Source organism: Apus apus, chromosome 12, assembly GCF_020740795.1.
Source record: "Apus apus isolate bApuApu2 chromosome 12, bApuApu2.pri.cur, whole genome shotgun sequence".
Lineage (NCBI taxonomy): Eukaryota > Metazoa > Chordata > Aves > Apodiformes > Apodidae > Apus > Apus apus.
In genome coordinates this window covers 20,472,682-20,492,940 of record NC_067293.1, presented here as the reverse complement: position 1 = coordinate 20,492,940, position 20,259 = coordinate 20,472,682, and the positions used below count along the sequence as shown (strand labels likewise).

At 49.0% G+C, this 20,259-nt stretch overlaps 1 protein-coding gene across 2 annotated transcripts in view; it reads right to left on the bottom strand.

Moving 5' to 3' along the window:
- The window catches only part of LOC127389652 (rho GTPase-activating protein 20-like), a 33,489-nt gene extending 13,904 nt beyond the window's left edge, over positions 1 to 19,585 (bottom strand). Inside the window, exons 1-5 of one of the 2 annotated variants that reach the window (XM_051630348.1) lie at positions 19,449 to 19,585; positions 5,523 to 5,605; positions 2,692 to 2,862; positions 1,959 to 2,108; positions 406 to 447 (exon numbers count right to left, since the gene is read on the bottom strand). In XM_051630348.1, the coding sequence (XP_051486308.1) occupies positions 406 to 447; positions 1,959 to 2,108; positions 2,692 to 2,862; positions 5,523 to 5,602 (443 nt within the window). In that variant the 5' untranslated portion in view covers positions 5,603 to 5,605; positions 19,449 to 19,585. The remainder of the gene's footprint in view (positions 1 to 405; positions 448 to 1,958; positions 2,109 to 2,691; positions 2,863 to 5,522; positions 5,606 to 19,448) is intronic. The other variant, XM_051630349.1, reaches the window with a different exon arrangement.
- Positions 19,586 to 20,259: the final 674 nt, after the last annotated feature.

Below are 20,259 nucleotides of genomic sequence, written 5' to 3'. Positions count from 1 at the left end.
GGGGTTAGTGGAAACAATATCTAGAAATGTAACATGATGAAGAAACAACTGTAGCCTCTAGCTGCCAGGAAATACAAACTTCAGTTCCAATAAAAAAAATAATCTGAAGAATCAGTGACACGTGTGACATTTCCATAGTGACCAGCAAAGCCAACCTCCAGCTCCAGAGGAAAAAAGCTGCTCCAATAATGTCATCTTCCAAAGGATTTTATCTTTCCTAGACTGTTAACACCAGCTTTGCTTTCACCGAGGGGCTTCTACATTCAGGTTTCAAAGGTGGCTTTTTCAAACAGTAGCTAGACAATGTGTCCAACATCAGAGGGCAACGTGGTGCCTGGCATGACATACTCCTCTGAGAGCTGCAGAGGAGCCACCCAGGAGGAGGAGGAAAGGAGGGTCACTTACCACAGCAGTGCTGACAGCCATCGCTCCTTCACATCAGCTGAGCTGAAGATAAAAGGAAGGCAGAGCATCAAACAAGAGCTGAGTGGGGAACAGCCTCTGGAAACTCTACCCAGTGTCATTTATATATAGATGTAAGTCAAAGCTCCTTCCTGCAAAGCCCTGGAACAAAAGCATAGTCCTTTCCTGCCTCTGTCCTATTTTAACAAATAACAAAAATAACAAAAAAGAGCCCAGCAACAAACTGGACTGAGTTTCCTGCCCAGGCTGCCAAGTGTTCAGATTCGGGACAAATATCTTGCTGTGATGCTGGAGTTAACTCATCCTGTGTGCCCTTATTATTTTTGCAGTGACCTTTAATTGCTATTTTCTTTCTCCTTTTTTTTCCTTCCCAATGTCTGCTGTTCCTAGAAGCTTCTGCTGCCAACATGGGTTACCCAGGTCTCAGTGACATGAAGGAAGTGGAACTTTATTTGGACTAAGACACCAAGGGCTGCATTGTCAGGGCATGAGTCCTGGTCAGGAATGCATCACCTGGGAGAGACCATCCTGACCCATGGAAACCATGAGACAGCCTATGGGAAACCACGGTAGGGTTCCCATTTCTTTTTCCACCAAGGCTCCACAGAAGGAAAAGCATCAGGCCAGATCAGCCATTCCTCGCTGTGCTAGCAGGACCTCTGAGGACACAGTGACCATGAAAGGCCGTTGACCTCCCCACTTTGCGAAGGAAAGTGAGAAGCAGAGGTGCCTGAGCCAGCAGTGACCTCATCTCACTGTGGATGTACCAGCTCTAGGTTCAGTTTAGCCAGGCTAGACTGAGCTCTAGGTAATAAAAAGCTCACCTGTTTTTTGGTGAGCCTGCTTAGCTCAGGCGCAGTAGTGGGATAGTCTTTGAGGTGGCATTTGGAGGGGAATGGGCTACTCTCTAGAGAGCTCCATGCTCCCCTTGCATTTCTATTTTTGGGATTAGAAAGGGCTAAGCAATCTCTGGAATGTGCAGCTCGTGCAGACCCATCTTAAAGAACCTTTCCATAGTCTGGTGCCATGGGCCTGGGACATCCTGGCAGACACCCACAGGAGCCCAGGAGCTGCCCAAGCCACACCAGAGGTGGATAAGGGGTTTAATCCTGGCACGAGGCCATCTGGCATTTTTCATTGACACATCTAACCTGTCCTTTCTCATGAAAAATTCCCAGACTAGGGCTCATCTCCTACAGAAATGGCTCTGGATAGGTGCTGACACAACGTGCTTGTATGATGGCACAAGCTGGCTTGCTATGGCAGATTTGGTTGTGATGTTCCAGGATGCTGTGAAACAGGGTAAGCCCTGCCATAACAAGGTTGGTCCTCTAAAAGGCTCTCAGGAACCAACCTTTAGGTATCTTTCTAAGATGACTGTCTCCCAACATCTAAGTTTTTACCATACTGTCTGAGGTGAGCGCAAGTCCTCTACTCAATGGGGAGAAGGGCTGTAGTAGAGCTCAGGGACCTGCAGCCTCAGTCAGAGATGTGGGCAGCTGCCAGGCTGCAGAGTCTGGTGTCTGATGAGATACCTGAAGGTGACAACATAGTTGGTGGTAGGCCAGCCGATGACAAATGAATTCTCAGAACTCATCTTTTTCTCTGTCACTTCGCTGAGACAGATGCCTGTCCATACTTCACTCAGATGCACCTGCTTTTTCAGCTTCAGGCTGGAGGACGATCTGCAATTCAAATTATGGATTTCTTAGGCCAGACCCTAAGGTCTAGTCTTCCAGAGTCTGGTCATGCCATCTTCCAGTCACGCAGATGCAGTAACAGCAACAAGCCCCTCCAGAACCAAACTTCTGGGCATGTAGAGGTACGTTTTGGGGTTGGTGGCTGCAGTGAGACATCTGTGGCCTAGAGTGATGTGATTCACTAGAGCAACACAGAGGTAGATGGTGATTTAGGCTAATTACTGTCTGTGCTAATAACTGGAGCCACCTAAGCTCTTCATTATTTGTGGCAGCAGTAGCCAGATCAGGAATCAATTTTCTGTCCTTACTGCCAAGATCATGCCCTCATCCCATTTCATGAAGAAGCCACATAAGGGAAAGGGAAAAACCAATTAAAACACCTTTTTCCTTCAGGAAAATGGAGTGAAACATGAATACCAAGAAGAATTTCTGGAGGCAGAAGGGAGAGATGCCTCATTTTGGACCCATGTTTGTAAAGAGCTGTTTTGATGCCTGCTCCACAAACAGCTCAGAGCATAGCTTCAGCAGCACATGCTGGGGAGAAGGAGTGAGTGTGAATCCCTCTTACTTGGATTTGGCGATGACCAGCACATCGCTGAACAGGATCAGGTGTCTCTCCTGGGTCTGCAGGCCCATGGTCAGCTGCACCCGCTCATCCAGGATGAAAGTGGAGCCTGGGCTGCTGAACACTCCACTTGGCAGCCCATTGTCAAGATGAGAAGAGGAAAGGGTAGTTTCTCTGGAAGGGGAAGAAAAATGACAAGACTTTCTCAGAAGCTTCATTGACAAGGGTCTGTGACTGGCCACTGGAGGCTGTTTTGGGCCAGCCCGCAGCCCTGCTCTCCTCCCAGCACTTCCAGTGTGGCCCTGCAGTGGCCCAGTCCACCTCGGGGGCATGGAATGCTGCCCAAATACCCACACCACACCAGGAGAGGCTGAGCTGCTGAAATGCTCATTTTCAGTCATTGCTCGCTCAGGTAAAACAGTTATTTTCAGCACATCCATGTGAGCCGTGACTGAGAGGGGGGGGATGGAGTGCCAGGTGGCACTGCCCAGCCTGGGCGGGGACAGACACCGCTCCTTGTGTCACCATCTAAACACAACTGCTTGTCAGTGCAGGGGCTGCAGCTCGGAGAAAGGAACTGCACGTACTCATCTAATTCCAGCTATCCTCCCCTGCTCCCCTGGCTGCAATCCAGCATCTTGTTTCTACTGAAACTGGTACAGGGGCCATTGCCACAGAACCTCCCAGTTTTTGGGTGCTGCAGCTCGCTGGGATGACGGTGGGTCCTTTCTCTGTGCTTCCCCCAGCTGGGAGAGCTCCAGCAAGCCCTGAGCTCCCCATTGGCTTCTCAGCTTCCTCCCAGGGCACCTTCTGGTGCTGCTGCTGGCTCCTGTTGGCAGTGCTGGTGCTACAGCAGGTCCCATGGTCACCTCCTGTGACTGTCCCTGCCCTGCAGGTGGGATTGTGCTGCGTGAAGAAGCAAGGGAGTTTTGCTAAGCCTTGCTCAGAGACTCTTTGTGTGCCAGACACAGACTGAACCAGCCAAGCTCTGGGACATGGCCATAGACTCATGTAGACAGAAGAACCCTGGAAGTCCTCCTAGACACATAGACAAAGATGTGCACCTTGTCTGCAGGCAAAGACACCCATGGCAGAGGTGTCCACCCTTCCTCTAGCGCTCAGCAATGCTACTCCAGTCTGAAGGCAGCCTCCACACCAACCAATGAAAAACCATACGAGCTTTAAGGGTGGGATTTTTGACACTGTTACTCTTCACTCAGTTTCCACTGGACTCTTGACTGGGCTCCTTTGACCTCACAGGAGTGAAGTTCAAGCCAGCCACCAGCTGTTTTTTAAAAAATCACCCCCCAGTCACAGGAACACCCACACTCCTGCATGCAGAAACTCCCTCTGCCCTCCTCACCACTCCACAGCCACCAGCAGGTGAATTCTTGGCTTACACATCTGTTGTCTTTACCAGTGAGAAGCTAAATGGCCTTTAAACTTGTTAGTAAAAGCTTTGGATGTGCATCAGTTGAGCAGTGGGATCCACACAGTCTCAGCTCCTGTGGAGGAGCTGCACAGCTTTGTAAACACAACAAGAGGACAGCAAAAAAATAAAGCTCTCCAATACTCTCATGGCCTAAGAAAAGATGGCATTGTACCAGTTCCCTCCATGGCAATCCATCATGAGAAACATTTCAAGCTTCCCTCCCTCACAAGGATATTCTCCAGCCAAATACAGTCAAGAATTTGTTTATCTTCATTACTTTTTTTAGTGTTATTTACAAGAGGGTTTGGGGAATGACAAGGAAGCCACACAACTTGGTCAGAAGAGAAGCAAAGGGAAATCAGCCCTGTCCTTTATTTTAAATGATCCTATGAGGCAGACCCCACACAGCCATTTCAGAAAAGCAGGAGGTATCTATCACACCTGTTGTGTGATATAAAGGGGGTATTTTTCAGGAGAGCTGGTCCAGACCTCATGTCAATCAGTTCAGCTTTATAATCTCTTTCTTACAAAGAAAAAAAAATAATTGAGCTAAACAAATCCCTCAGGAAATGCTATTGATAAGATTGCTATCAGAGCAAGGCAGAAAGGAGTGCAGCTCAGCCTGGAGAAGAGAAGGCTCTGGGAAGACCTCATAGTGGCCTTTCAGTATTTGAAGGGGGCCTATAGGAAAGCTGGGGAGGGACTTTAGAGAGGGGTTGGAGTGAGAGGACAGGGGGTAATGGATTAAAACTGGAGAGGGGGAGATTTATGTTAGACATTCTAAGAATAAAGAAGGTGAGGGTGGTGAAAGACTGGCACAGGTTGCCCAGGGAAGATGTGGAAGCTCCATCCCTGGAAGTGTTCAAGGGCAGGGTGGATGGGGCTTTGAGTGACCTGGTCTGCTGAGAGGTGTCCCTGCCCAGGCAGGGGGGTTGGAACTAGATGATCTTTAAGGTCCCTTCCAACCCAAACCTTTCCGTGATTCTATGATTTCCTTATCTGTGTCAAGCAGTTACATGGTGCTGCAAGAGCACAAGTACATGACCTTGAAGAGGGCTCAGCTCCCACAAAAGGACCAAATAGCTCAGCTCAGAGGTAGCACTTTGTGTTTTGGCAGAAGATCTGCACATCTGGCAGGTTTGTATCTGCCTGCATCTGCAGGCGCCATTAGTGTTTTACATCAGTGGGGGCAAAGTGTCAGCAGGGCACTAGATGGCTCTGGAGTCACCAGGAGCTTTCCATGTCAGGGTCACCACTTAACCATCCATCCAAGCTGACACTCAGGGAAAGCTGCTGTCATCCCATGGGGACGTGACTTCCCAGAGAATGGCTGGAACTAGTTTGATTTTGGTCAGTACAGGCAGAAAGGTGGAAAAAGGAGTCAGAAAAGTTTTTCCTCTACCTGGAATGGTACCTTGACTTGCCAAGAGCTTTAGCAATGGTAGAAGGTGTAGATCGTCTTCTTTGGACGATGGGCTTCATCTTCTGCAAGACAAAAAGACATTCCAGTTAGTCTGGCCACCCAGGAAGCAGATTTGTTTATTGCACTCTCCCAGTTCTCTTTTTATCTAAAACTGATGAAACCTCAGCACTGAGAGCCTTGATCTGGGCTTTCAGACACCTCCCTCCCCTTCCTTATTACTAAAAACTTATCAACTCTCACATTCACGTGGGACACTTAAAACTCCCCTAACTTGAAACACATCTAGCTTTCTCAGCCAAAATTCAAAGTAATGACATGAAATTAAGCAGAGAAAAAAACCAACAAAAACACAAGCCAGAGGTCAGGAAAAACTTCCTACCATGGAAGTGCCATGGAAGAGTTTGTTAAGGAAAGATATAAATATACAATTTCAAGCTAGAATGGACAAAGCTATGAGCCACATATGATACTGTAGGGAGCCTTATTTTATGGGCTGAAGAGATGGATGAGGTTATTTAGTAGATTTTTCTCTATATCCATTTTTCATGACTTACAGATTCAGCAAATCGGTAGGTTATTACTACTTACCAGGTAGTTTAATCTCAAGACACTTGTATCTTTTTTTAGCAGCCACAGCCACCAAATCTCATAGGACACAGAAAGGAGGTGACTGCAGTGGTGAGACCTCTGAGTTAGACATGATGACAATCCAAGTCAAAATACACACACGAAGGTCACAGGTCTCCTTTTATTTGTTAAATAGAGAAAGGGAGAAAGATGATAGAGAGAAATCCATATATCAGTGGCTCTGTATCAGTAAGCATGGGGAAATCTGTCCCATCGCTTGTTTCTCATTTCAGCATTCTCCTGTATTAGAGCTCGAGGTACCAGGAAGTTTAGAGAGTGCCAAGAATTATTGATCTTTTTACTTCTGAACACATCAAAATATGGAATCTCCAAAGAATAAAAAAACCAAGATTGCTGGTTGAGGAGAGGTCCTACAGAGAAAGCCTGTTCCTTTTATTAACAACACCCTTTCCAAAAATCTGCTGAATGCAGAAACATTTCTTGCATGTGAGCTCCTCAGTCCCATCTCTGAGTACACGACACTGCCCCAGCTCAGCACCTTACAACCACATTCACATCCTGCTGGTGTCAGAGGAAGAAGGTATTGCCCTCATTTCATTGATGTCAAGGCCAAAAGCAAGGTGATTACAGGGAGTTTGGGTGCCTGGCCCTGACCTCCTGAGCAGAGGGGAAAGCTGCAGGGCTGGGTTGGGGCACTGCTCCTGCTGGCTCTGCTGCAACACGGGGGCTCAGCCTGCCTGGGGGGGCTGTCCCCAGGGATTTCTGTGAGGAAGCCCAGAAAAGAGAAAGAGTACAAGATCAGGTAACTCATGTTGGAGTGGGACTGCAAGCACCATTTCATAAAGCCATTTCTTAACCTATGGATATTCAGCTTTGCACCATCAATTGTGGTCTCCAAGTAGATTCTTTGTGTACATGTGTGTGCAGATGGTGACAGAGGGATGGCAATTTCTCCTTCGGTCTCTGACATGACCTTGCCAAGCAAAGATCTGTCTCTGGAAGCTTCACAGGGAGAACTAAATAAAAATAACGTCAGCTAAAAACTGTTTGTTTAAAAAAAAGTCTCCTTACTAAAACAGAACACCTGGCTTCCAGGGGTGCCTTAACAGGAGAACATGTTCCTACTAAACATAGTACAGCAAAGCATCTGTTGTGCAGCATCTCATAGCAGGAGGGAAGGGCAGGTGAGGGTAGTTGTGGAAAACCCCAGTCAGCTCTCCCCTGCCATGGGCACCACTGGGAGAAGCTTTGTGGTCCTGGTGTAGGAACATGAGGAACGGCATTGTATGGAAATCTTGCATGTGAGTATCTTCTGGGCCTAAGAATCCTATGGCACATAATAACCTCCCTGTAGGTAGAACAATCATTTTGGCCATCCCAAAACTTGTCTCCTCCATGGTACAATGTAGTAAGGAGTACCAACAACACACATGATGTCAGTGTAGTGCAGGAGGACATTTTACTCAGAATTCCAGGGGAGATATCCAAGAGTCAGTGCTGGAAGATTACTTTTCCCAGCCATCAGGAATGGCTTCAGATTGTACCTGAATGGTGGCAGCAATTTCTTCCAAGAAATCTTGTGTTTGCCCATGCAATGCACTTCTCCGGAGGAGCCTAAGGACCTGCTCACCAGCCCCACTTCCAGCAGTTGCTGGAGTACGTGTGGAAGTCTCACAAGGACAGACTTTGGGTTTGCAGGGAAATGCTGTGACTACAGGACACAGGCATTCCCCATACTCGCTGTCTCCAAATAAATTACTGAAATCACCACTTGCTGAGAGGTCCTGTTGCCTGATTCCAAACAGCCTTTAGGCAAACCAGAAAACTGCCTTCCAAGCCCTCAGCCAAAGCCTCTTAGACACAAGCCAGTCAAGTATCCTTAGCAGGACATCACTGAGATGACGGCCACAGGATCTCATGAGTGGGATCCTCCTGAGGGAATGGGACGTGGATAATTGGCTCTATTTCACAGTTAACATCCTTCATTTGTATATTTAATAGAGGAATAATGAATGGTTCTCCTTTGGTTTCAGTAGCCATGCACGGTAAAACTATTGCTCATGTGCTCCTTCCCTGCTTGGGAAAACTCAGCTGAACCCCATTTTTGACAGTGTTGGTTTGTATGGGCTGGGTGTCTCCTTAAGATGCTGCTGGACACGGAGAGCAGCTCCCTTCTGCCCATGCCATGTGAAATGTGCTCTAAACCCTGCATGTTTCTAGGGGCTACAGTTTTACAGCTTCATTGCAACCCCCCCTCCCGTCTCACTATATAGAAGAATCAGGAGGTGATCCCTGCCCCAGGCAGGAGTTTCATGGAGTGGCCACAGTCCTTTGCCATTCAGCTGCCCTGGACCTGGGCTGGCAGAGCCTGGAGGGGCAGCTGGTGGTCCTAGGCTACTGCAGCCTCCTGCAGCCTTTCCCAGAGCATCCCTCTTGGATGAAGGGGAGACATTACTGCTCCTCCACGCTAGAGCTGGAGAAACTTCAGCCGCTCTGCTCACACCGCCCCGGCACCACAGTGGGAGCGGCCAGAGGGACACGGCAAGATCTCTGCACAATTTTGGTGCCATGGGAACAGGGACTCGTTTACCCAACACACTCAGGAAGTTCTGGAGCACTTGCAAGACTCCAGGCCGTGTTTGTGCATGACTCATCCAAGAGCTGCTGAGTTTAGCTGTGTGTCTCTTGGCAGGCTCCAAGCCCAGTGCCCCTCATTCCAAACCCATGTATGGCCGACACTATCGGCTTGGCTCCCCAGCCCGAGGGGGAGGTTTCCCCCCCCAGCCCCAGTGCTTGAAAGTTCTTCTTCAGAAAGCTAAAGTGAAAAAATTATTCAGGTAGTTGAACTGAAAAGTAATGACACCTTCATACGGGTGGGTTTTCCTGTTGCCAATAGCTGGTTCAAGCTTGTGGTGGCTGTGGCACCGCAATGCTGCTGTTTGGTTTAGTTTAAGTTCATAAAAGAAACCCACATTTTTTTAACAGTGCAACTTGTCTGCAGAACATAACTGGAAATACTTGTTTCAGAAGCACTGATTAACTGTGTCTTCAAAAACCCCATGTGCTTTCTCTGCCTCCCACACCTGCTGCCAGCTCGTGTCCCACGCAGTGGGGTCCCACCTGGCCAGACTCTCATCTCCGCAGGGAACATGTTCCTGTCCTCACCAGCTGAGGGTACTATGGAAGACTGAAGGTTCCAGTGGCCTGGACCACAGACCCTGGTGCTTCCAGACCAAATGTGGGAGGCAGAGCCAGCCAAGGAGATGGTGGGCTTGGCCACCTGCAAGGCCAGAGCTGTCTAGATGCCCGAACACCTGCACCCTGAGGGGTGACAAATCTACAGGACCTTGAGTTTCAGGGTCAACCCACATGACAGGGCTGCTGCTAAGCTGCAGACCTCGCAGCTGGGTGGGTAAGCTGGCATGGCTCGATGATGTTTTCCAATGGAAATGTGCCTGGCAGGAAGATTTAAGATCCTGTGTGGCAGGAGGAGCTCCCTTCATTTTCTGCAGGACTCTGCCAAAGCAGTGTGTTTTGATAAAATGTTTGTTTTTAATTAAACTGCATTTTCCTGGGAAAAAAATACACTAGCAGAAGGCTCCTGGGTAGCTCTGCTTTGGCCGTTGGGTATGTCATCACCTAAAGAGAGACTGAAAAGCCAGTCTGAAAACAAGCAGCAGTGCAGAAACAGCAGGATAAAGCTCTGCAGAGCCCCTGCCAAGGACTGGGCCAGCTAGAATGTTCAAAACTAGCCCTCCAGTCCACAGTGGAAATGCTCTTCATCAGGACTGAAGGGGGTTCTGGTATTATTTTACACGGAACATTTGGCTGTCAGTGTCACTCTCCCCAGGTTAGACACACAGTTCCACTTTCTAGCTGTGAAGATGGTGAAAGGTCTCATCCAGTCCTTTAAAATAAAAATAAAATCCTTGAACATGGATTTTGAGTCAATTCCATGCTGACATTCAGATCAGCTGGGGAGATTTGTGTTGTTAAAGACACCGTCAGAGAGAGTAAAACATGGGCCACAATGTCTTTGATTATTTGGAGCATCACAAATTGTTCACAGCCAGTAGCACCAATATTATTCTCATTCTTGAATGGATCTTGTGAAACACTCTCTTCCTAGGAAAACTCTCATCCCAGGATCAGTATGTTGTGTCAGAGCAGATCACTGCTACTAAACAATTCAACCCAGAAAAGGAAAACTTTCCAGTAATGTACTGGAACAGAGCAAAAGTTATTGTGTAAATGTGGAACATGGTTATTTAGCTCTCAGGCAAGATGGAAAAAAAAAAAATCAAAAAAAAAAAATCACAGAAACACAGAATGGTCAGGGTTGGAAGGGACCTCTGTAGACCACTGAGTCCAACTCACCTGCCAGAGCAGGACCAAAAAACTAGGGCAGATCACTCAGAAAGGCATCCAGGCAGTTCTTGAAAGTCTCTAGAGAAGGAGACTCCAAAACCTCTCTGGGCAGCCTGTCCCAGAGCTCTGTCTCCCTTCCAGTAAAGGCTTTCTTCCTCATGTTGAGGTGGAACTTCCTGTGCTCGAGTCTGGAGAATCCATTTAAGAGTATAGAATTTAAGAATTTAAGAATTCATTTAAGATTACAGAAACAATTAACTAATGACATGGGCTTGGATCCATCCATGAGAAAACACCTGCTGCTGCTCTTCCATCCCCTAATGAGTTGATGTTAGAAGCAGCATTCCTACAGAGTGTCCCTTCATGGGACACTTCGAGAGGCTCCTGCCTCCAGGAAGTGGTTGGGTCTCGTTTCCCTGAGACAGGACACTCTTACAAAGTGCCTGTAGAACACTGCAACTGCACCTCTGGTCAGAAAACCCAAACAGAGAGAGAAAAAGACAAAGGCAGAGAATGGGAAATTGTTCACTGCATAAAAGGAAGTCAGGCATTAGGCTACAGGAACTGAGAGCAACTGGGCTTGCCATTTTACGCTGCCTTGCACTTAAAATGAGTTTAGGGAAAAGCGCACTCACACGGCTGCTGTCTCCTTTTCCCCTTGCTCCCAGACTTTGTCTGCCACTGGAGAAACTGTACAAATCCCAGCGTGACCTCAGGGCCAGGAGCAGTTTCAGCAGGGGCTCCCAAAGTGCTGCCTGGAGTCATTCCCCTGGCAGAGGAGGCCTCTGGCAGGGCACCCAGTGCCACCCTCTGAGGACACAGATGTACCTGCCCTCAGCCAGACCTGCTGTGTGCCCCTCTGCTGGCCCCATCTGGGGTGATCCTGAATGGAAAGGGGAGTAAGGGGAGAGAAGCAAACCTGGAGGAACACCCATCACTGCCCATGCCATGAGCAGGTGGCCACCTTAGGAGCTGTGGAGACCAGGACTTGCTGCCAGTGCTGCCCAAGTACTGGCACAGCCTGTTCCTGAGACAGCAGTGGCAGTAGCAGAGTGACTGTCTGCTTTTCCCTCTATACAACTGCTGTGCTTCACCACAATGTTTTCCAGCTCTAAAACACATTGCAGTTTGTATTCAGCCAAGCCCTTCCTAACTCTTATTCCATACATCTCTGCTCCACCTTCAAAGTGATTACTTGGAAAATGTTAAAACTGAAGCTCAGAATTAAGATTTAAATAACATGATGACATCAATGTTGAAAAGCAGTGGCAAAGCTAAGTATGGATGCCAGGTTTTCCTTCTGGAAGAGGTCTAAGCTAGGTATCCTTTCTCCTCAAATCATATAGTACATCCCCCCCAACATCATTATTGTGACATTTTCATTGCAAAAAGAAGACAAACTTCTTGTTCCAGGAGCTTATCCAAAAGCACTGACCAACACCTGTGAGCAACCAGAAACAGAGCAGCTTGAACCTCATGGCATATTATCACAAATTCCTGATGCATAAACTCTTGCCATCATCTGCCTGTCCAAAGAAACAGGTCCCTTTGCTACCACTTAGACTACAAGAAGCTTTTCCACAACCACAGATGACTCACCCTACCTAAATAGGGGCAGTATTAACTGCTCATGCTGCCCCATTAACACAACACTAACTGCCCTGTGTCTCCTGCCACCCCCAGACTCTGGCAGTCCATCCTGGTTTCTGACTCATGCAACCCTGTTTCGATCCATCCAACCTCATTTCTCCATGGTCCTTCAAGGTTGGTGAGGACATCTGTCTGTCCATTTATAGTTTAAGAATTTGCAGTACTGCGCTTTGCAAAGGGTGAAAATTCAGTGCCTAGAAGAGAGGAAAAAAGGTGCAGCTGTTTTATCAGGTCTTCGGGGTGAATCTTGCCAGCACAGGCATACAAAAAAGCATTAATGTTTCCTTGCAGACGCTGGGGAGAATCTTTAACTCTCTTGCTACCACTTTAACCCTCTAAATTCCTTGTGATCCAGAATTAGCCTCATTATTTAGAGCAGGAAGTGTAAAATAACATTGGGTGGCCACAGTCCAGTATTTTTTTTGTGGATGTGAGTCCCTTCAGAGAGACAGGGCAGAGTTTAGTGTGCACTCAGAGCTAAGAAACTTGGATGTAAATATTTATCTGAGCCATTGTGCACAAGTTTGTCTTCCCGTGTTGTTTCACTAATTGTTTCCCTCTTCCCTACTGCTAAAATGTGTCTCCAACCAAACTCAAGCATTTCTTAAAATATGCAGAGCCTGGTGACAGTAAATCCGTTTGCAAGGATACATTTTGGAATGTTTCCTTTTCCTTCCAAGAAATGGAGCCCTGCTGGCTTATTTTAAAATGTCCCACATGGAGGGGACCAGGAGATACAATTCTTGGCTGCCAAAGGCCCAGGGGGTTTTCCACTCGGAGGTGGCTGGGGATCAGCTTGACTCACACTAATCTGCTCCATGCCACCTTTCTGCCCTGCTCCACAGATAACTTGTGCCTGCAGCACTGCCTTCCTGAAGAGTCTGGAACAACACCGGAGTCTGGAACCACATGGACAGTGACAGCAGAGCTCTGTGCTCCCTCACTGGGGCATCCTGTGCTGGCCCGAGAAGTGAAAACTGACAAGTGCAAGAATAAAAACAAATCTTGCTATTTCCAAGCCTCAGTCCACTTGGTACAGTGTTGGTGGAGAGAATGTGTGAAAATTACAGGCCAACTGCTGCTGAAAACACGCATGCAAAATTTCTTCACCTTTCCTTGGAGGTCCCAATGGTTTGGTTGCAATTCTGATTGCAACCAGGGCTGATTAAATTTGAAATATTTGCTGGCAATGGATCAGACCAAATAGCCACTGTCTGTTGGGATTTTCCTGCAATGCTTCTTCCCATGGTGAAAACTGCAACAGATTTCCCTGGTATGTTTTGATAGAACCTTACAGCAAGGCTCTTCCCTCATCCCTTTCCTTCCTTTGAACAAGTGCTGAAAGCTACCCCAGGAACCTCTCATGAGGGATTCTTGCCTCTATAGCTCCATAGCAAACCACTCCTTAGCTACAGACACATGTATGGTCCCTAGCCTCAAGCTGTGGCATGCCCTGATTATGAGCACAGCATCCAACAATCCTGGGGTGACTCGTGATAAGCCTCATGTGGGCAATCAGTGAGGGCACACTTTTATCAAGCCCTTTAAACCATTGAATTCAGGCTGGCACTTTGGGGTAGAAATTTCTGTTGTAAAGTTGGATGTGTATATAACACTGGAAGGGAACTTTCTGCATTTAACAGTAAAAAAAAATCATAACTGAGGCCAAAGTAAATTAAGAATCATGCTCCTTTAAAAATGCAAACAAATAGTTCACTGAATCGAGCTTCGGCAAAATGAAAAAACTTGCAGAGCAGCCAAACCTGAGGAACAGAAAAATGTAACACATTCCTTCGTGTCTTTAAAATAACCCCTTTCTCTTCCCCTCCCTTGGCCCAGAATTTCTCCTCCTGCTGTATTAAAAATTAACAACTCCCAGACAGCTGGGTCTGCCCAGCTACAGGGTTACTTCAGCCCTTTCTGTTTGCCCTGGCTTCATCTGAGGGACAGAGATGGGCTTGTTTCCAGGCCAGCTTCCTCCAGCCCTAAGGCAGACGGCTGTGCATAGACTGTGCTCCCCAGGGAGGTTCCAGGTTCCCACCTACAAATGTTCTTGCTGCAGGCAGAAGGTCCACGGGCGACCCTTCCCCTCCACCAGGAGCTGCCACCAGCCTTTGGTGCCTGGGACTTCAAGTCCTGTGCACGTTGCAAGGCTGGTGTTTCTCATCTATTTACAATGATTAAATAATTTTATTTGCAGCTTGGCCATGGAAAAGACCTTGCAAAGAGGCGACTCAGTGCGTCTGGATTTCATTACAGGCTGAACATTAATCCCTTTATGCCTTATAAGCATCGTTAGCATTTTACAGACTTGGGGTTGTTAAACAGCAGTCTCAGAGCTGGCTGGCTGAAAAAATGGGTTAATCAACAGCACCTCTGCTAGGACACGCACCATGAAAGGCATTCTCGTCTTTCGGTGGCTTGCTCATCTCCCAGCATGAGGACAGGTAACATGCTTGTTACCAACATTCACTGTCAAACTCTCCTCGAACTCATGAGAGGTTTATGCTGAATTGTAGGATTTCATCCCACGGAATTTTGCAGTTGATGGAAATGAAAATTAGGCATCCCAGCTTCAAAGGAGGAGCCAAATGTTGTGAATTTCAGGGAAGCTCCATGTCTAAAGTTACACAAAGTAGGCAAATAAAAGTAGACTTTGGCTTAAACAATTGCACTTTTTTGCCAGTTTTTGGAGGTGCAAGACGACATTAAGGGTTGAACAGTGAGAGAGGCCGAGAGAGAGATGGCTGAGCTGCTGGATGAAGGTCAAGAATGGAAAGGCAGAAGGGAGCAGCATGATGTGAGCTGAGCCCACTTAAAAAAGATGTGAAGGAGACACACAAAAACATAGCATGAAGAGCTGCCAGTGGGCTGAGACAGGGAAGGAGGAAAGTTAACCATGGAGGCTGCAGAGCTCAGAGATCAAGTAACATGGGGGCTAGAGGACAGTTTGCCAAGTGTGGATAACAACGAAATATGCCCATTTTTACAGAAAAAAGCTCTTGGTATGAACCAATGCAAGTCAAGTTGTGTGGCCTTAAAGAACAGGTCCCAGCTCTTGGGTGGCATGAGGTGGAAAAAGATAAGCCGTAGAATCTGACTATTCACATTTTGTTCCTTACACAAGGCTGTGATGATTATTCCATGGGAGCAACTGCTGCAAGTGACTGCCGAGACTCATAAAGGAGAAGAAAGGATTCAGGCAGAAAACGTCTCGTTCTCCTGAAGTCAGTACTTTGCAGAGGCTGGGAAAAGCAGCAGGGACAGCAACTGGCTGGGGGCTTTGAGGGAAGGCCATCACTCCCTGTGCCCCTATTTCTGGCATAGCCTGAAGATGCAGGCTGTGGAAAACTCCAAAGAACAGTCTATTTAAAGGCAATTATTCTGATTCATGTATTAATTTATCCCGGTATTTCTTTTTCACTTTCGCCTTAACCTCTACAGAAACTAGTGTGAAAACTGCATCAGCTGAAACTAGGCTGAATAGAGGGCACAATATGGGGTACAGATGACTCTACAGGCTTCCTAATCTGCCCCTTATGCCTCATTTCCCATCATTTGTGTTTAACACACGTTTATGTGTAAATGAATACCTCCAGTCATGAGCATTTTTGTGGGTCTTTGATAATTACTTTATCATTCAACAGGTTCTTTTCAATTTTGACATGTTCAAAGCAGAAAACAATTCTCCAGCAAGACTTCAAGAAGAGCTATGTAGATGGAATTTACATTTTCCATCCCCTAGCTGATAGTCCCTATTGGTTTAATTAATTTTCAGATGGAAAATTGTCCTGAGGCTGAATAGAATGCTCTTCTTTTGCTCTCCCTACACAAGTACACATGCACAGACACATCTGTGTACACACACATCAATGCACAAACCTCTCTGGCTGATAAATCTTTCAATAAATGCAGCAGGCAACTTCAAAACCAAACCAAAACAAGCTTTTTTCCTTTCAGTGGGAATTAGTTTTCAATCACAAAAACATCCTGGTTTGCTTCAGTTTCTCTCTCACATGCCACAAGCTGTAGTCCACCCTACATGCTTTCAGAGGGCCTAACTCTGGGTGCCAGGTTTCGGAAACTTTCATGACCTGCTGTTTGCTCTGCAGGGCACATGAGGAGGACAGCACTGCAGGGGACAAGAAGAGAGGGGCTGGTCCCCGACGTGCTGTTGCAGGGGGGTCAGAGTTGCCTGGGTTTGGATCTGCTGGGGTGACACTTGCTGGAGCAGTGGCACTGGCAACAGTGTAGGAGCGAGCAGTCATAGAGTATGTCGAGTTGGAAGGGACCCACATAAGCAGCAAGTCCAACTCACTGCTCCTTGCAGGTCTATCTAAAACTAAACCACATGACTTAAAGTGTTGTCCAATAGAAAGAATAAAACCAGGCAGACAGCTGCTTTACCCTGCACAGAGTCCTTCTGGCCACCTACCTCATTAAGCAAGAAACCCTCCCCAGTCAGACAGTAAAATATGTCTGTAAAATAACATGATAAACTTCCAATGGCAAACATGTTGGTATCAAGATTACTTATATAGAAGCTAGCAAGGAGTAAGCATCTGTAAACATATGCTCTTCTCTACATGCTGAGAAAATAAATATAGAACTAACTAATCCATCAGAAGTTACGCGAACTCACTTCTGTTCTTAAACACAGAGGTCACAAAGAAGCAGGAAAAATACAGATGAAATTACACTGCTCAACAATGGCATTAGCACTCAATGATAGCTATCACTAAAGGCAATAATTCTGAGGTATGTCAAGATGTAAATAATGTTCCATATGTGACACGTGTTTAATTCTAGGGGCAAAATATGTATATGTGGATGAAGATGAACACAGGAAACACAGGAGGGTGTTTGTGAGGGGCTGGCATGACAGAGGGTGGAACCACAGTGGGTGTCAGGAAGGTGGGCAGGAAGGTGGAGCACAGTGTGCTGGGGTAAAGCTGGCCACGAGGGACCAGGAAAGGATCTGCAAGAAGGATCTGTGCATCAGATCTGCAAATCAGAATCTTCCATATTACAAGTAAGAAAGGAGCTGAGATCCCTCAAGGCTAATAATGAAGAATGAACATTACTACATCTTCAGGCTAATTAAGAGAAACCATATCAGTGGTACATTCCTTGACATCTCCCATGATGAAGTAAAACCAGTCTGACTACACAGATGCTCGAGTCACACCCCTGGTTAAAAACTAATAGAGTTCTAGCCCCTGGGCTGGCTCCACTGCAGAGACAAGGTCACACACTTCCCATTTCTGGGGCCAGCCTTGCTGAATTATCATGAACAAAGGTGAAGAAGCACCCTTCTGATCCCACCTGCAAATGCCAAGCTCACCTAGACCAGAGCCACACTCAGTGATCCACGTGTCGGTTCAGCCAAAACTTCAAGTGTAGCAGCACTTAAAAACACGTCAAGAGAATGGGCCTGTAACCAGAGCTGTTGCTGGAAAGACCTTGTGTGAGCAGCACAGAGCCTGCAGGGAGGCAGAGGTTGTATCTCCATGGCTGGAGCCATCTACCCAGAATCAGGGCACACCATCCCAAGTGTGGTGTCGTGTTTGACTCTCAGAAAATGTGAATCTTTTAAACCAATTAACTTTAATACTTGTTTTCCTCTTGAAAGGAACCTATGCTAATTTTTAAAACATCACTAGAGGGCGATAAATAAATCTGCTTCCCAGTGAAGCCAACTGCCCACGCGGGCAGTGAGATCTTTGAGAAAACTGTTTAGCTGCAAACCTTGGGGGGGAAGGGTCACATCAAAACAGCCACCTGATCACTTTACCTCTGGCTCACAAACTAAAACTCTTTCGCTGTGTCCTAGAGAGCACCAGCCCAGGAAATGCACCCAGGAACTTTCCTGCAGCCGGCCATGAGCTGTGCCAGGTCTCAACAAGTCTTCAGGCAGCTGTCCCACGAGCAGGAGCCATGTATACATACCCATCAAGTGCCAGTGGGTTAATTAGTGTAAAGTCACGCTGGACAAACTGACATCCAGGTCACTGGAGAAACCACAGGGAAGACTGAGGTGCCATGCCTGGTGGTGCTCTGTGCATCCCAGGGAACACAACCCACATATGAGCTCTGTGCTCAGCCCTGCTGCTGTGGCCCGGCCAGTTAGGAACTGGCTGTGAGGCTGAGGCAAAGCACATGGTGTGGAAGGTCCTCATTTCCCACCTCTGCAGGTACTGCAGGGCTGGCACATCACAGCACTGCTCTGCCTGGGTTACACAGGGCATCAGCAAACAGGAGTCTGGTTAGGAAAAGAACTTTAAGGAATGTTCTAAACATAGAAGAAGATGGGAAAGTAGAGGGAAAACCAGACACCTCTGTCTTAGGCAGAGCCCTTAGGTAAAAACTGCAAGTGTCTTTGAAGAACTGGCAGCAAAATCTGCAATAACACATCACTCTGGATCATTAAGGATCTCTCTGGTTGTGGGCACCCTCCAGCCCCTGGCAAGCACTCCACGTTCTACAGCTAATTGCAGATATATATATATATTTAATTTTTTTTTTTTTTTTTAACAGAACTTGCTATTTATTCCAGTGGAAACTCCCTACAAAGAAAATAGCTCCACTCAGCTACTGTTTGTTTTGGATGATTTGTTTGAGAATTTCAAACTGGCAGTTATGAATGATGTTTACAGTTTTCCCTGTTATTTTCCAGGAGTTCAGGCTAACCCCGTGCTAATATGACATTCTATTGTTTGTTCTGGGCCGCTTAAAGAAATCCCAGGGCAGCTGGCTCTGGGTGCCGCCCGCAGCATCCCTCGTCTCGCGCTGCGGGGCCGGTGCCACGCGCCGCCGGGGCTGCGGAGGAGCCCGCAGCTTCTCCTGGAGGGTCTGGAGGCAGGAGGCGGCCCCGCTGTGCCTGTCGCTGTGTCCCGACACCAGCGCAGTGCCCCGCACGCCTGGCAGCGCTCCTGGAGCAGCCCCGCGTCCCGCACTGCCGCGGGAAGGGCCCCGGCCCCGCCTGCCGCCCCGCGCCCCCGGGGCTGTCCCCGGAGAGGTCCCGGGGGTCGCTGCCCGGCCCAGCCCGGCAGTCCCGCCAGAACCTCCCGCACCTCCTCCCAGCCCTGCCCCGCACCGGGCACCCCCTCCCGGCTCTCTCCCCAGCACTCCTCCGGCTCCGCGCACCCCGGCACCCGCCGCCAGCGGCCGAGCGAGGCTGCCACGGACCCCCGCGTCGTGCCCGCAGCTCCTGGCAAGGGGAGACACCGCGTCCCGACATGTAGCCCCGCAGAAGTCGGCGGGAGACCCCCGTCCCCTCCGCCCCGCCCCCCGCGGTACCTGCCTGGCCCCGCGCGGAGCCCGCGGCGCAGCTCGGGACTCGGCCCCGCTCTCATCCCCGCGGCGCGGAGCGGAGCGGCCCGTGAGGGAGGGACCGGCCCGTGGCGGAGGGACCAGCCCCGTGGCGGAGGGATCAGCTCCCCGCCCGCCCTACGCGCGGCTCCGTGGAGCGGGAGGGGCGGGGCCGGCGCGTGGCTCCGCCCATTGGCTGGGGCGGGCGGGGCATGAGGCGGCGCCCCCTGGCGGCGCAGGGCGGCAGCGCAGCGGGCGCCCAAGAGCCGGGGCGGAGGGTCCGGGATGAGCCCCGGGATGAGCCCCGGGATGAGCCCCGGGATGAGCAGCGGGATGAGCCCCGGGATGAGCCTCGGGATGAGCCCCGGGATGAGCCCCGGGATGAGCCCCGGGATGAGCAGCGGGATGAGCAGCGGGATGAGCCCCGGGATGAGCCCCGGGATGAGCCCCGGGATGAGCAGCGGGATGAGCAGCGGGATGAGCCCCGGGATGAGCCCCGGGATGAGCCCCGGGATGAGCAGCGGGATGAGCCCTGGGATGAGCAGCGGGATGAGCCCCGGGATGAGCAGCGGGATGAGCAGCGGGATGAGCCCTGGGATGAGCAGCGGGATGAGCCCCGGGATGAGCAGCGGGATGAGCCCCGGGATGAGCCCCGGGATGAGCCCCGGGATGAGCCCTGGGATGAGCAGCGGGATGAGCCCCGGGATGAGCAGCGGGATGAGCCCCGGGATGAGCCCTGGGATGAGCAGCGGGATGAGCCACGGGATGAGCAACGGGATGAGCAGCGGGATGAGCCCCG